Source organism: Montipora capricornis, chromosome 9 (genome assembly GCF_036669925.1).
Source record: "Montipora capricornis isolate CH-2021 chromosome 9, ASM3666992v2, whole genome shotgun sequence".
NCBI lineage: Eukaryota > Metazoa > Cnidaria > Anthozoa > Scleractinia > Acroporidae > Montipora > Montipora capricornis.
Window position 1 is genome coordinate 40,855,426 of NC_090891.1, and position 17,500 is coordinate 40,872,925.

Here is a 17,500-nt window from a genome sequence, read left to right on the forward strand (position 1 = left end):
ACTTAAGTTGGCTTAGCGAGCAAATATCGTAGTTAGTTTTTCACCCTCTTCGGCTTGGTCGCATTATAAAACTCTTGAAACAACCTTGAAGGGTGCGTCAAACGATAATTAGAAGCGATTAAGATTCTATGAAACAACTTCCGTAGCATTTGTGCGTAAAATGCAGACATCTGTCGCGATTGCCATTGAATCCAGACATGTTGTGTTGAGAACGTATTTACCGCGCACCACAATGTTTCGGCTGCTTTAATGGCGCTGTGGTTTTAATTTTCCCAGAAGTGAATTTCCAAGAAAGACGTGTGTTTTCAGTAATAAGTGACTGTGATTTCCTCTTTCCACTGGGACGGACTGCGATAATTTTTACTTGGGCTCATCTTGTGAAAACCACTTTATTTACTTTTGCGGTAGGCCTGCCGCAACTCGGATAAACCATAGGATAAGAACTCTATTCATTTCATGTGGTTCAGTCCTTGTCCCGCGGTCCACCGTAAGTGCGTTTTTTTTCTGCATATATTGAAAAAGTCATTAGCGCATTAGACGACAGGTGGAGTATAAGCCTTGTTTCCAGCCGGAGATCGAACGGATTAGATTTTAAATTGAGTTTTTTTGGCGCGTACGTATTTTTGTGGCTTCTTAAATCCAGTTGCTATCAGGCTAAACTCTTCGGGCTGGAAATCCTAGTTAGACGGAGTTAGGGAGCAAATCTACTGAACATGGCGTCCAGAAACCGTAAGTGGGTTGTTTTTTTGTGACATGGAAGTCTCCAGCTACTCTTAAGTAATAAGTGCCGTATCTGTCAAGGTTGCGGGGCAGATATGAGAATTAACACAGTAAGACTGGTGCTCACGATAACTGCAGTACGAAGCGACATCTTTCTCTTCGAACCAACTTAGCCGAGTATTCTAAATGGACGATTGAGGAAGGTTGAAAATATAATGGCATACAGAGACGTTGTACGAAAATGCAGTCCTGCGATGAATTTCTCATGTTCCTTTATGGCTACTCTACATTTCTACGTTTTCACTTGCAGTTTATAGATAAAATATTGGAGATTTCAACCACGAAATGTCAAATGAATATTAAATGAATGCCATATTTAAATCTTAGCAACACTGGTTTTTCTCTCTGCTCACCAAATTTCTAAGTTTGTCTTATATCCCGTCGAGATCCATTGAGAAAATTTTGAACACTAAACCACTTCTGTTTTTGTTGTTTTCTTTGTTGTATTCAACAAAATATGTTCAATAGTTCGAACTTCTTTTTCGCTTAAGTTCTAATTATAATATATATCAATAGACTTTGTGTTTTCCGTGGGGCTAAATAGCAAAAGTAATTTTCCTTTTGGAGCCATTTTCATTAAGAGATCTTAAGACTACTTACGATGTTAAGGTTTGGTTTTAAAGAACAATCAGTTTGTTTTCTGCATTTGATGTCTCGCTTTCATCTATTTTTTTTTTTCGTCCTTTACTGTTTTATATTTGAGTGTTTCAACATTTGGTCCTATTATGAAAGGTAATATAAAATTGCATGTTTCTACAAAGTGCTATAGCCACAACAAACGCTACTTCAAGAGACGCAAAGATCTAAATTGTAAATTAGGGACGAGAAAAGCCAAAGGCGATTCGTGAAAGAAGAGGAAGATCATTTGCACAGCACGTCGCTCAATTACAGACAATCTAGTTTTAACTCGAAGTTTCATCGCAATTGAATTTTTAAAATCGTTTTTTTATGTATTGTGTAATTTTTACAGAAATTGATTTGGCGAGCGAGGAGCGTGTTAAGAGCGAAAACACTTCTTCCTCCGGATACAAATGATACAACAGGAACAAAATTTTGTGTTTGAGACTTAGCTGGTTTTACCTCGTCGTCAAAACATCACTTTTACAATGTCACTTTGCCGGTGAAATAGAATCGAAGGAAATTTTTACTTCAAATGTAAGATGACAGGCTATTTCCCTTTCCAAATAGTGGTTGACATGAAGTAGTTAATTGGATTACATCGAGGACCAATGCGGTTTGTAGTGGTAAATTACCTTATCCGTCTTGTTACAAAGGTGATTGAATTGAAGTTAAGTATTCTTTTGTCATTAAGAAAGTATCTGGATTTTTTGCAGCAAAGGTTTAGACGATCAAAGGAACCTTAAGATGAAAACTTCAAATCTACCGCAGTGTTTTCTTTTCTTTTTTTTTTCCTACCTATCTTACTACTACCTCTTTTTGCGCTTCGTTGATATTATCAGGGTTGGACATTAGCACTCGCCCGCTCGCCCAGGCGAGTCACTAAAAGTGTCGGGCGAGCGCAAATCATCGATCGCTCGCCCGTTTGGCGAGTACGATTTTCGTTCCCAAGAAATTATTTAAATTGCGAAATAAACACTGCTTTTTACATTCAATTTTGCCAAGAAAACCCCTAAACATAAACTTACCATTTCTGTTTTACAAAGTTTTGTATTCCGAACTGTCTAATAAATTGGCGCTAAAAAGCAAATTGATCTTCGTAAATAGACAAATTATATGAAATATGGCTTCGTGGTCAGTGATACTGCCGGTCACTATCCAGCCATCGGTGAGCAGGTAAATATGGTCCGTTAAGACCGCTCCTAAGAAGAACAGACACGTTTACTCGCAAACTGCAGGGATCTCACGAAGATTCGTCAATAAAAAAATCAATTTAAAATATGAAGTAGGTGCCTCCATTGTGTTTTCTTGGGAGTTAAGGTCTTTAAATATAATTTTTCATTGAAGTAATAATCCTCGGTCTCGCTACCACGTGCTCGACGACGTTGCAAGCGAATTGTTTTCCCGTACTTTCCCAGCACTCTGATCAATGCGTGTTCTCTCGGTAAGTTTAAAAATGGAGTAAAAATAAAATAAAATAGTAAAAATAAAGGATGACTAAATAGGTTGGAGAGATTGGGGTGGGAGGGGGGGGGGGTAAACTTTTGGGCGCCTGAAAACAAGTCCGGGCGAGTGCATTTTGAGGGTCACTCTCCCGAATGGCGAGTGCTCTCAAAAGTTTCCAACCCTGCATTATCCCCAATATAGATATTTTTGATTTCGAACTGTAGTGCGCATAGATGGTTTTTAGTTACAAATGCGCGCATTGCGTCACGCCGGTCATGCTGAAACGAACAAAGTTTGAGCTAGCAATCGTGGACAATCTTAATGTCATAGCGCGTTGGATCATGAAAGTGATCTGATCAGCGTGGCAGAGAAAACAGAGAATATCAAAGCAAAAAGCCAATTCAACATGCAGTCGTTTTAATTTATGTACAGTGGTTTACACTCCCTTTCTGTAAGAACTAATTTGGGGGGAGAAACGGCAGGCGTCTCGTTAGTGTGTCATAACATTTTCAAAAGTTTGCATTAGTTTCGTCCAGCAAAAACAAGTACGCTGGTCATGTCCGTAAAAAATTCCGAATCTTCTTAAATATTGCCTATTCTTGGTGACATGACCGTGTGTTTTCTTTCCAGCATGGCATGACAGCCCTTATATGGGCATCAGGGCGCGGACACACTGAAGTAGTTCATCATTTACTCGAAGCAGGAGCCAACCCTGATGCCGCTGATAAGGTAGATCGCGGTATCATATCTTTAGGAAACGTTGGGGCTGTTTACATGAAGAGAGGAATATCTTAGCACTGGAACGATCCTCATTCTAATTTACGATTGAATGACTTTTCGTTTGGTTTACATGCAGCAAATTACTTTCGTCAGGATGCGGAGCGCTTGCGACTCTGTTGCTGAAAGATGACGAGAGAGGGAGAGTGTTGGGATGGACGGCTTTTGTGTGGGATGGGGAGAGACATATATAGGGATAGTGTACCACATACATATCGTATTAATCGATCAAGTTTCACATTTTAAAGCAAATCTACTATATAAGCACCGCAATTGGGAGTTTCTCATAGTCGCAGGCTAGTGTGGAATGCAAGCCAATGTTTGCCGACCACCGAAACGACACAGTGAATGACATTTTCAACACGTTTTTGCTTTCCTATTTATGACATGTAGAAGTGTGTCAATTTTCAAATTAGCGCCTCTTCTTAATGAGCACGGCATGTGAGTCGCCGGAAAATTGAAATGATAAACTCCTCTACGTGTTGTAGAGTAAGTACTCCCTGTTTTAACGAATTTATTGAGTTAAGTGGTTGTTTTTCTGTTTTAGTATGGCACGACAGCCCTGGTGTGGGGCTGCAGGAAAGGCCACTTAGGAGCTGTCAGAAGTCTTCTTCTCAAAAACGCTAACGTCAACACAGCGAGCAGTGTAAGTGTTGCTATGGTTGCATTGCATTGGTCTTTGTTGTTTTTGTTGTCACTCGAGATGAATGGACAGCAGGCGACACCGATTAAAGTTCCCGTAACTTCAAATACTATTCTTTGATGCATGAGATAAGTCTCTTCACCTGTAGCAAAAATGTTTTGCTGTTTTGACTTTAAATTCTGTCGTGAAAGCCCACTTTCAGCCGTTTATGATTAATGTAATTTGTGTCAAATTGAAGTTGTGCGAAAAATATACGACTTCCTACAAATTTCGGGTACATTGAAGGAAAAAATAGCACTGAAAACTGACCTTGATTGCTTGCCATGATTCACTCTAATGGCGGGAAATGTGTACTTCCACGAGACTACCGCTGACCGAACCTAGTTTTTTCGGATCCGTCTCCCAAAAGAAACGCATGGATTATGAACCCTGAAAATCCGGAGTCAGATCTGATCTAATAAATGTCCTCGGAGAGTAGATTCTTCGGATGAGTAATCCGTTTTCGGATTTTAGTAAAGAAACGCAAAATCCGCTTTTGGATTCAAGAATCTGGATTTGGATTTTCTCAAAGAAACTCAACCTAGAGCTTCAAGCTCTCCTTTCATCATCATCATCATCATCATCATCATCATCATCATAATTATCAACAACAGGAGCCTCCCGTGTATGTCAGCCTCCCTATGCACGATATCCTACAGTCAACCTTTGTGCGTATCTTTCTATATTTAGAACAAAGACTTCACCAGGAGACTTACATTTATATCAATTTACATCAATAGGCCGTTTTCGAAATATTAAATATTCAGCTTGATAGTGAGGCAGTGAGGACAAAAACGATGGAAACACGTTGGAATGAATGTGAAAAATAGTTGCCTATCATCCGCTTTCCTTTGTCTTTTTCCTCTAAACCTCTCTTTCAAGCTGAAGTTTAATAAGGCTTATTGGCACCATTTGCAGACGTTGTTTGTGCTATTTTTGTCTTTGTTTGGCGATAACTCTATTCTCATTTGCCATTTCAAACATTGCGTGCAGAGCCGAAGAACTCTTGGCGTTCTAAAAATAGAAAAAAGGACTCCTGTCATCATTCTAGTGCTACAAAAAGTTGCAAAAATAGTGGAGACTTCGCCTCCTTGGGGCGTTGTTAATTTACCTATTGTCTCTCACACTGCAGCACCCGCCCCCTCCTTCCGCCTTATCAGCGTTGCTAGCAAGACAAAAAAAATCCTGAACCCTTAAACAGTCAACAGTGAAAGGGGGAGAGGGGAGGGGAAGTGGGAAAGGTTGAAATTCTAGATACGGCGGGTATTGGAAGCTAGAAAAGGTGTTTTTTAATGAAAGTGTCTCAACAATTTTGCAACTTGTTGTAGTTTTAAAAAGAGATTTCTTAAAGCATAAAACTGCTAAAAACGAACGATTAAAAAGATAAAATCCGACGTTTCGGAGGAGTCATGCCACCATTATCAAGGAAAAATTATATCGGATAATGCAAATTACAGCATTTAAAGCGATTGTTGGCGTGAAGATTATAAACATACTTTCACACGAGTAAAGTCTGATTGCATGTTGAGATTTGGCTTTAAAACTCTTTTGAAAAGCATTGCGTGCACTAAATAGTCAAATTTTTTTCTGCATTTCTTAAGCACTTTGAAACGATTTAGCAGGCCCTGAGGCAGCGTCGCGTGCACATTGTTGTAGTGTTTGGCAATGGCGGAAAATTGAACGGGAGCTTAATGTGAACGAAACAAAGCCACCAATTCTAAATCAGCAGTGTGCAGTGTGTTGCTTATAGTTTTCAATGTGACCTGTGTGATGCGTATTATGTCGGTTATACACGCGGGTATTTACATAATCGTGTAAAAGGACATAAACAGTTAGTTACCTCCGCCATTGTTAAACATTACAACAATGTGCACGGGAAGATGCCTCAGGACCTGCTAAATCGTTTCGAAGTGCTTAAGAAATGCAGAAACAAATTTTGACTGTTAAGTGCACGCAATGCTTTTCATGAGAGTTTTAAAGCCAAATCTCAACCTGCAATCAGACTCCATTCGTGCGAAAGTATGTTTATATAAATCTTCGCGCCAAAAATCGGTTGAGCTTTTTTCCGGAAATTTGGAAAGTCGGGAATTTTTCTTGCCATTGCAAATGAAATATTTGCCCCGAGAAAGCATGGGACGAGACCGTGTCATTGACGTGAAAATACCATTTCATTCCACTCACGAAAACTCTAGAAATTCTAGCGGGGAATTCAGGCCCCATAGATCTTTTTGCAGATACGGCGGCCATTTTGTTTTCTATTGTTTCAAAAGACATTATGGGATGCTCAGGGGGCAAATTAATATGTATTTGCCCCCAGGGCATCCCATAATAGCTGTTTGAAACAATAGAAATCAAAATGGCCGCCGTATCTGCAAAAAGGTCTATGGATCGCGCCCGTTATCTATCTCTTTCACCTTGTTCATGAAACTTGCACTTATTAAAACGATATCGTTGCAATATTGTAGCGAGGTTGGACGCCGTTAATCATGGCTGCCAAAGGTGGCTACACGGAGGTAGTGGACTGTCTTCTTGAGAGAGATCCGCTCGTTAATGCGAGAGATCAGGTAAGTCAAGAACTATACTTAAAAGAAAGGAAAGGAAAGGAACTTTATTGAACTGTCTAGTCGTTCTAGCGCTGAAGCACTAATTGGGGACACTGTCAACTGATATTTACAAATGACGCAAATCAATTCAAATGTTGGTGTTTGAGGAGAGGGGAAACCGGAGTACACGGAGAAAACCTCTCTGTTTAGAGTAGAGATCCAACAAATTCAACCCACATGTGACGCCAAGTCTGGGAAACGAACTTGGGCCACATTGGTGGGAGGCGAGTGCTTTCACCACTGCGCCATCCCTGCACCCCTAAACGCCATGGGGTCTTGAATTTTTGAAGAGACTCCCTTTATTGTCACCCTCTGCATTTTTTTTAAATTTCTTCTTATTTATAGGAGGGGAACTCCGCACTGGCCTGGTCAGCGAAACACGGCCACGAGGACATTGTACAGCGGCTTCTTGCCAGAGGCGCTTACTTCAATTTGCCCGATAAAGTAAGTGCTCCATAGAATCACGAGGACGAAAATATCATAGATTGAATTTCTTGACTATTCTGAGGGCGACAACAGTGCATTGCATACGTTCTTCTCAAACTATTGAATGAGTGAACGACTCGTACCGACCCAAACTGTATGCGTGACTATCTCTCACAGACCAGTCACATTCTAGCGCGATTTTGTGATTGAGTCGCTTCTCGCCTCAAGCTTAAGACCATTTTGAATGACTTTTGTTGTGATCGAGTGCGCTTAGCTAGTTGCCTGGTTATAAGAACCGCCCGGGAAAGAACTAATTTCTATTTCGTCTTAAAATATTATTGTAGAAATTCAGAGATCTCAAGGGCCAGAATGGGTGTCTCTGTCACTGTAACTCTTATTTTGATTCTTAGAAGATATGAAATTTCCCTTATTTTAACTGCGGAACGGACATGAAATGAATGTTTGAAAATCATTACTGTTAGACAAGGAACTAATTAAGCAGTTGCAAGCAAACTTGACCAAATCCATGCTTGAACGGCCCATTACCGGGCGATTGCCCTGCACTGCTCTAACTCCATAAACGTGGATGTAATAGCCATTTTCTCACAACAAATCGCACGCGCACGTACCATGACACAAAACGAAGCACTTTCACCCAAAGACATCTCCGCTACCGCAGTGAACAAACCACAGGAACAAAAGACCCGCGCACGTACCATAGAGTTCCTTGTCTAACATAGAGTTCCTTGTCTTCCTTGTCCGTAGAGTTCCTTGTCTAACAGTAATGATTTTCTAACATTCATTTCATGTCCGTTCCGCAGTTAAAATAAGGGAAATTTCATATCTTCTAAGAATCAAAATAAGAGTTACAGTACCACAGGAACAAAAGACCCGCGCACGTACCATGACACAAAACGAAGCACTTTCACCCAAAGACATCTCCGCTACCGCAGTGAACAAACCACAGGAACAAAAGACCCATTGTTTCGACAACCAATGAGGCTTTGGTTGGCTCATTAATGACAATAGGTGACCGTCAACGGTATCTTCCCTATACGCTGATGACACGACTCTGTATGCATCAGATGTCTCGCCCATTGCCCTGCAATGCCAACGCCACAAACAATACCAGTTTCAATCCAGAACCTAAGGAAATAGTGTTTGGCTTGTTTAAGCAATGCCTTGCTGGGCATGGGGCTGTGAGAAAGTTTAACTATACTTTTTTATACATGATGTATTACATTTATTCAAACAAGCTAAAAGAGAGCTCGATTATTTTGTCTGAATTTGTTAATAAGATTAATTTTAAATACAAGGTTGAGAAATTTACATGATTTAATTTACTTTATTCGCCCTCTTTGATTAATCACTCAGTTCTCGTGCATGTCAGATCATTAGTTGTATTTCTTTTCTTTTCTTTTTTTTATATATATCTGTATTGTCGGAAACAAGATAATTAGTATTGATTTAACTAATGTTGATGTTATGATTGCGAGATATCTGTCCGGAAATCGAGCGTTAATTTCTGTCTGCTCCGATAAATAAGTTTGTTTATCTTTTGCGTGAAAGATCTTTATAGCCAATCAGCTTACGTGTGATCAAGGTGCGTCCATGAGATAAGGGAACAATTGATTGTAGTTTTAGTCGGTTATAGACCTAACCTTGTTGTGTGCGCGAGAAGATCTGAGAAAATTATAATCTAAAAAAAAAAAGAGACAGTGTTGGTTCCTCACTTATCCCCACATTAGTGGCACCTCCGACGGGACACTTCATCTACGAATATGGAACCTAAACTCAAGGCTCTTGATGCCCAGCTTCAAGTTTTAGCTCTAACGCGCGGCAAGACTGACACAGTTGTGGAAAAGGGAAACAACGACAAAATAGCCGGCCATAGAGAAGCTTTAAGAAAAATTGTGGCGAACGTCGAAGATCTAAAGATGGACATTGAGAAAGGTAAGCTAGAAGCGGCAGAAAGTATCGAAGATGTGAAGGCATGGGGTGCATCGATCGAAAAAACAATTGATGAAGTAGATTTGCAAGTAGCGGATTTAACTCGTTATCTGGAAGAAATTGGAACTAAAGAGAAAACCCAAAAGCTTGAAGAGGAAGAAGCCATCCTTGCCAAAAGGCGGGAGGACGAACTGCAATTTGAAAAGCTGAAACTCGAACAGAAGTCAAAATTGCAATCATTAGATCAACCTACCGCGAAGCCTCCCAGTAAGGGAAATGTAAAAATACCAAAGCTAGTTATCACTAAGTATGACGGCACTTATGAAAAATGGCTCTCCTTTTGGAATAAGTTTGAAGCCGAAATAGATGCAGCGGATATTGCACCGGTTACAAAGTTTGCCCATCTAAAGGAATTATTGGAAAGTAATGTGTGTGAAACAATTGATGGCTTGCCCTTTAACTCCGAAGGCTACGAACGCGCTAAGAACATCTTGAAATCTAATTACGGGAAAACGAGCGAGATCGTGCGAGCTTACATCGATAACATCAATGCGTTGCCGGTGATATCTGGAAGCAAACCAAATGAAATCCACACGTTTTGGCAAACTTTGAACTATAATGTTCAAGCTCTAGAGACTCTAGGTAAACTTTCCGGTTGTTTGTCTATGGTGCGTGGGGTTCTAGACAAGTTGCCGGGCATAAAAGCAGATATCGTGAATGGAAAACCAGGATGGCAAGACTGGGGATTCGCGGAGCTAATGCGATCGTTAGAAGAATGGAAAGCTATCCATCCAATGGAAGTAAATGAGTCGGTTCACGAGATCTCTCCATCACAGCCCTGACATCTGCGTTCTCGGCCTCCACGACCGCCGCGCCCTCCTCCTACTCCTCGCGATAATAGTTTCTACGCGCAAGACCGCGGACCAATCTCACGACGCGTGTGTGTTTACTGCGATCGGGAGACTCACAGATCCTAGGAATGTGACAGCGTGACATCTCCAGCGGAGCGCAGAAGAATTCTACAAAGCAAACGCTTGTGTTTTAACTGCACTGGAACACAACACAATGCATCACAATGCCGTAGCCGCACATCGTGCGTACACTGTAAACAAAAGCATCACTCGTCTATTTGTGATCGTTCGACACACGGTGGGGTGGCGTTAACTGCGACCCAAGAAGGAGAGGAAGTGTGCCATCCCGTTGTGCTCGTCAAATTGAATGGCGTGACCTGTAGAGCCCTTTTGGATACCGGGGCAACTGCCTCTTATGCCTCGGGATACATCTTGGATGGATTAAATCTTGTATCCTCAAGCACTCTAACGCGCCAAATACAAACTATTGTGGGCACCGTTACCAAGCAAACAGAAACCTACAACAATCAAGTGAGTGACACAAAAGGAAACTATACCATCCCTCTCAGCGCAAACAGGATAGACCGGGCTGAACTGTTGTGCGTGGAAAACCCGAACTACAGGGAAATGATCGGAAAATACCGTCATCTGAAAGGCGTGGACATAGAAGACACTGACACCAAGAGCCTACTTTCGGTTCATGTTATTCTGGGCGCGAGTGATTACGCGAAGATTAAAACGTCTACATCCCAGCGTACTGGATCCATTGGAGAGCCTGTGGCCGAGTTCACTCTCTTTGGGTGGACCATTATGTCTCCAGGAACAGAGCAAAACCTTGACAGCATGTTCTTAGCCCAGACGACCTCAACCAGTTATGAAGAGCTCTGCCGCATGGACGTTCTAGGGCTCGAAGATAAACCAAATGGAGATCAAAGCGTGGTGTATGAAGAGTTCATCGAACAGCTCAGCCGCAGCCCTGAAGGCTGGTACGAGACCGGCCTTCCCTGGAAAGGAGATCATCCTCCCTTGCCCTCTAACAAGTCGGGGAGCTTGAAGCGACTCGGAAGCCTAGTTCAGCGACTGAAGAAAACAGGGAAGCTTAGCGACTATGATGCAATCATCCAAGAACAGCTACGTGAAGGAGTTCTAGAAGAGGCAGAGATGCCAGCATCTGGACGAGAGTTCTACATCCCCCACAAGGCTGTCGTGAGAGAGAGCGCTGAAACTACTAAGACGCGGATTGTATACGATGCCTCAGCGAGAGCTTATGACTCAGCTCCCTCCCTAAACGACTGCCTAGAAGTTGGACCACCCCTACAGAATCAGCTGTGGAAAGTACTCTTAAGAGGAAGGTTTCATGCAGTAGCCCTAGCCGGTGATATTCGCAAGGCATTTCTTCAAGTGCGTATCCGCGAGCAAGACCGAGACGCACTGCGTTTCCATTGGCTAGATGGCAAGAATCCCCTACGTATTCGCACCTACAGGTTCACCAGAGCACTCTTTGGCTTGGGACCCTCGCCTTTTCTGCTTGGCGGCGTAATCCAGCACCATTTACACACTTGTAGAGCTGATCACCCTGATACTGTTGCGGGAATAGAACGAGAACTTTATGTAGATGATCTCATTACTGGCGGAGGAACTGTCCAAGAAACCGAAGAAAAGAAAGCTAAAACAACCGAAATATTTCGCCGGGCCACCTTTCATTTGCACAAGTGGCACTCAAACATCTCTAAATTAGAGATCTCAGAGGACGCCGAGAATGAAGATGACTTGAGCTATGCCAAACAGCAACTAGGAGTAAAGTCCAGAGAGTGCGGTCTGCTTGGTTTAAAATGGAATAAATCAACAGACGAAATTGCAGTCACTATTCCAGAAGAAGTTGCGCAACCTACTTAAGTTTCCTGCCCAAGAGCACTGACCAGCGCCCAAGAATTAATCGAGAAAATTGAACTCCACGCCTTCGGGGACGCAAGCGGAAAGGGTGTCGCCGCTGCTGTTTACGCCGTCGTCAAACAACCAAGCACTTTAAATCAAGGACTTGTCGCGGCGAAAGCAAGACTAGCGAAGCAAGGCCTAACTATACCTCGACGAGAGCTGGTCTCGGGACACATGGCTGTAAACCTCTTGAGTAACGTACAAGACGCACTTCAAGGCTTCCCAGTAACTTCCCTACACTGTTGGCTGGACAGCAGTGTTGCCTTGTACTGGATATTAGGTGGAGGGGACTACAAGCAGTTTGTGGCTAACCGAGTACGGAAGATCAGAGAGCATGTTGAGGTTATCTGGCGGCACGTACCAACTGAAGACAATCCTGCAGATCTTGCCAGCCGTGGTGGATTGGTATCTAAAGAGAACCAACTATGGTGGAGTGGACCAGAGTGGCTTAGTGACCCTAGGAAATGGCCAGAAAACCTTGTCACCGCACCCAGTAAGGAATCCAACCAAGAGGTGAAAACCACAAATGAATTATTCGCCTTGGCCGTGAATTCTGACGATGAGCTCGACGAACTCCTTGCCAAAAGCTCATACTGGAAGACGTTGCGTGTGTGCGCCTGGATCATGCGGTTCGCCCAAAATGCTAGAACAAACAGAGCAAACAGAACAAAGGGCCCTCTCACAGCAGAAGTAATTGGAAAACAAACCCTCTTCTGGTTGATGCGCGCCCAAAGCCAGGGTACTGCAAACATGGAAGAAGACCGACTGAGGCTCAACTTACAGAGAAACAAAGACGGATTGCTAGAGTGCCGTGGAAGACTACCAGGTCCCTATCCGATCTACATACCAGACGCAACGACCTTTGCTCAGAAATTTGTTCAACACGCCCACAAAGCCACACCCCATGGGGGAGTGGGGCTCACTATGGCTAAAATCAGAGAGGAGTATTGGATCCCACGCCTTAGACACCTTGCAAAGAAAGCCATCAGGCAGTGCTACGGGTGCAAGCGTTTTCAGGCAGTTGCTCTCGCAGCTCCATCTCCTGGTTTATTGCCACCTGAGAGAAGAGAGGGATCAAGTCCTTTCGAAGTAGTGGGTGTTGATTTTGCCGGCCCCATTAAGTACCGCAAGTCTTCGCGAGCAGAAGGGAAAGCCTATTTGGTGCTTTATGCCTTTAGTTTAACGAGAGCTTTGTACCTACCAAATCTAGAAACCACTACCTTCATGGCAAGCCTAAAGCGATTCATCGCTAGACGAGGACGACCATCTAAGATTTTCTCAGACAATGGCAGGACTTTCGTGGGAGCGGCAAAACTGTTGAAAGAAATCCAGAAAGACGAGCAAATGCAAGACTACCTAGCATCAGAGAAGATCACTTGGAGATTCAACCTGAGTCGAGCACCCTGGTGGGGCGGCCAGTTCGAGCGACTGGTGGGCCTTTTTAAACGCGCTTTCTACAAAGTGATTGGGGGAGGAATGCTGACCTGGTCAGAGCTGTCCGAAGTTGTGCTCGATGTGGAAACTCACTTAAACCGCCGCCCCCTATCGTATGTGGAAGATGACGTCCAGCTCCCTCTACTGACCCCGTCCTCCTTTCTATTCCAAAGATCTATACGCCTGCCTGAGCGACAGCCGTGGAGAGAGGAAGATTATGATCTGCGAAAACGGGAAAGGTACCTCAGGACCTGCAAAGATGCCTTGTGGAAGCGCTGGACGCGGGAATACTTGGCCGCACTGAGAGAACGACACACCCACAACATCCCAGGTACACCCAGGCCACTGAACGTAGGAGATGTCGTCATTATCCGTTCAGAAGACAAAAATCGTGGGAAGTGGCCCCTTGGTGTTGTGGAAGAGCTGTTTGAAGGACGAGATGGAAAAGTGCGAGCGGTGAAGTTACGCGCGGGAAAAACGTTCTTGGAGAGACCAATCCAACACCTTTACCCACTGGAATTAACCTGTGATAAAGTGCCAGAAAGAGCTGCAGCGCCGCCATAGCTTAACGCTGGAGCATCAGTTTTCCGTCCAAGGAGAGATGCTGCTGTGGCTGCTACCTTGCGTATTCAGGATGTTGCTGAAGATGGAGAACTTTAAAACCAGAGAACAAGATCGAACTATGATGTTGCATATAGGCATTGAGTGACTCAAACTTCAAAAAAAAAAAAAAGAAAAACTACTTCGTTTTGTTATACTATACTTAAATGAACTGATCAAGTTTCCTCTGATTACATGTGCTTCCTCGTGGAAAGCACATGGGGGGAGTGTGTCGGAAACAAGATAATTAGTATTGATTTAACTAATGGTGATGTTATGATTGCGAGATATCTGTCCGGAAATCGAGCGTTATTTTCTGTCTGCTCCGATAAATAAGTTTGTTTATCTTTTGCGTGAAAGATCTTTATAGCCAATCAGCTTACGTGTGATCAAGGTGCGTCCATGAGATAAGGGAACAATTGATTGCAGTTCTAGTCGGTTACAGACCTAACCTTGTTGTGTACGCGAGAAGATCTGAGAGAATTATAATCTGAAAAAAAAAGCGACAGTGTGGGTTCCCCACAGTATCTTGTTTTAAAAAAAAAAAAAAAAAAAAAACCAGGCTCTCAGCCGCCTGTCGGAGTGGTTCGATGCAAACTATGTGTTGATAAACGATGCCAAGACGCAAGCCCTTCTGATCGGTCCTTGCAAGTACGATTTTGACTTAGCTTTGAATGGTTCTTGCGTAACTAAACTTCCCTCTATTAGAATCCTGGGCGTGGAACTTGACAGCATGTTAAACTTTAGAGAACATATTTCTAGTCAGCTAAAAAAGGCGTATGCGAAGACCGGCAAACTTAGGAGAACGAGATGCTTCCGTGAAGCATACACTGGGTTGCCTGTGGTACGTGTTACAGAAAATCAGAAGGCACTGAATTGTGTGGTATTGAAATACAGCATTCAAGTCTCTGAAGAATAACAAATAAAAGAGAAGCGAGAAACATTGGCTTCTGGGCTGACATGTTGACAATTTTCAAGTTCCCTCACAACTTCTTTTCACCACAAGTGTGCCCTCTGAGAGTCTGAATGTTTTGTAATACTAAAATTCACTGATGTTAAGCCCTTTCGGGCGGGGTTAGTATTAGGATGGGAGACCAAAAACAATAAACCCCTCCTAAAACACAAGGATCTGACCGAAAATACTATGAACGCTAACAAATGCGAACTCAGCAAAGTACAGATTTTGTTAGCTTGTTTTATGCAAAACAAATATTGATGCAAAAGCAAATAACTATTCTTACACAGTTTTTACAAAGAGCAGAAGGAAGTTTCCGGAACGGTCGATCGAGAGTAAAATATTTACGACATGAAAACAATATTTATTTTGAACCATGAATATAGAATATAAAAAGTTACGATCAGCGACAAACATTTTGGGAGATTTTTGCTACGTTCAAATAAATCGCAAAATCGAAAGTGACATGCCGGAATTCAGCGGGCGCCGTGACTAAGTTACCGCGGTATGTTTAGTCGCCAAACAGTGAAGTATCTGTGTCAAATTATGGCAAGATACCGGGTTTTTGTAAGTTTCTTTTTCTGTCAAGTGTTATAAAGTTTGACAATGAAATGAGCGAAGTCAAAACAAAGATCAAAATCGCCCAACTCTTGTTTATGCAAAGTCAAAATTTACCCTCCAAGACGCGTACGACGTTATTTATCACCAGGTAATTCCATCATTTTGGAAATAGCAGCTACTTTATTATTCATCTGCGTCACAATTTTTCACTGATTTTGGGGCTCATTTTGTTGAACTCAAGCACTCTTCCAACAGGCCTGTGAACCCTTCCTGCTTACAGTGCAGTACTAAAAAACTTCTCCCATATCACATTTCAACCTTAAGCTCGAAAATTCAATACACAACATGATATTATAATTCACAAGGGCAGAAAATACCACAGAATCCTTTTCCAGCGAAAAATTTATTGAAACAAACAACATATTTGCTCTTAGAGGCGAAAACCTCTTCCTATTTCATTGCGTGCGTGAAGACAAGAAACTCAATCGTGTCAAATTACCATGTACTTCAGGTAAATACAGCTCACTTTGATTTCTGCTCGACGGGCGATAGATTGTTGTCGAAGTCCATTACTCGTCGCTTTTACGATTCCAGGGATTTGTTTTCACCGCCTGCCTAGTTTATCCAACTGACTTTCCATTATTACTGGGTTGCCTTATAAGGCAAACCCAGTCGAGGTCTGCGTTTAGTTTGTTTGTTTTCTTTTTTTTCTTTTTTTTCTTTTTTTTTTTTTTTTTTTACCGTGTCGGTAAAAGTCTTGTCTGTCACTCCCCTGGTAAGTGGTGTCTTTGTGGATAGAGCCTTCTGCGCGTATTTTCGTAGGATCGAGAGGGTAGTGGAACTGCGTAGATTTCTCTGGTGGACACAGTAGAATCATTAACTTAGCCTGCAATGGCGTCGAAAGTCATGCAACGCGAATGGCGTTTTAGTGGATCCTTAAACAAAATATACCCTTATGGAGCTCAATAATGGAAAGTCAGTTGGATAAACTAGGCATGAATCTCAAAAGCGACGAGTACTGGACTTCGACAACAATCTATCGCCCGTCGAGACGAAATCAAAGTGAGCAGTATTTACCTGAAGTACAAGGTAATTTGACACAATTGAGTTTGTTGTCTTCACGCACGCAATGAAATAGGAAGAGGTTTTCGCCTCTAAGAGCAAATATGTTGTTTGTTTCAATAAAACTTTCGCTGGAAAAGGATTCTGTGGTATTTTCTGCCTTTGTGAATTATAATATCATGTTGTGTATTGAATTTTCGAGCTTAAGGTTGAAATGTGATATGCGAGAAGTTTTTTAGTTTTGCTCTGTAAGCAGGAAGGGTTCACAGGCCTGTTGAAAGCGTGCTCGAGTTTCAACAAAATGAGCCCCAAAATCAGTGAAAACTTGTGACGCAGATGAATAATAAAGTAGCTGCTATTTCCAAAATGATGGAATTACCTGGTGATAATAACGTCGTACGCGTCTTGGAGAGTAAATTTTGACTTTGCATAAACAAGAGTTGGGCGATTGTGATCTTTGTTTTGACTTCGCTCATTTCATTGTCAAACTTTATAACACTTGACAGAAAAAGAAACTTTTTAAAAACCCGGTATCTTGCCATCATTTGACACAGATGCTTCACTGTTTGACGAGTAAACATGCAGCGGTAACGTAATCACGGCGCCCGCTGAATTCCGGCCATGTCACTTTTCGATTTTGCAATTTACTTGAACGTAGCAAAAATCTCCCAAAATGTTTGTCGCTGATCGTAACTTTTTATATTCTATATTCACGGTTCAAAATTAATGTTGTTTTGATGTCGTAAATATTTTATTCTCGATCGACCGTCCGGGAAACTTCCTTCTGCTCTTTCTGAAAACTGTGTATCAATAGTTATTT

General features: G+C 42.3%; 1 protein-coding gene across 2 annotated transcripts in view; it reads left to right on the plus strand.

Annotated features, from left to right (window-relative positions):
- Positions 1-17,500, plus strand: part of LOC138015173 (kinase D-interacting substrate of 220 kDa B-like) — a 62,061-nt gene that overhangs the window by 21,652 nt on the left and 22,909 nt on the right. Inside the window, exons 1-5 of one of the 2 annotated variants that reach the window (XM_068862107.1) lie at positions 606-729; positions 3,475-3,573; positions 4,169-4,267; positions 6,769-6,867; positions 7,252-7,350. In XM_068862107.1, the coding sequence (XP_068718208.1) occupies positions 3,481-3,573; positions 4,169-4,267; positions 6,769-6,867; positions 7,252-7,350 (390 nt within the window). In that variant the 5' untranslated portion in view covers positions 606-729; positions 3,475-3,480. Of the gene's footprint in view, positions 1-605; positions 730-3,474; positions 3,574-4,168; positions 4,268-6,768; positions 6,868-7,251; positions 7,351-17,500 lie in introns of those variants that run through there. The other variant, XM_068862106.1, reaches the window with a different exon arrangement.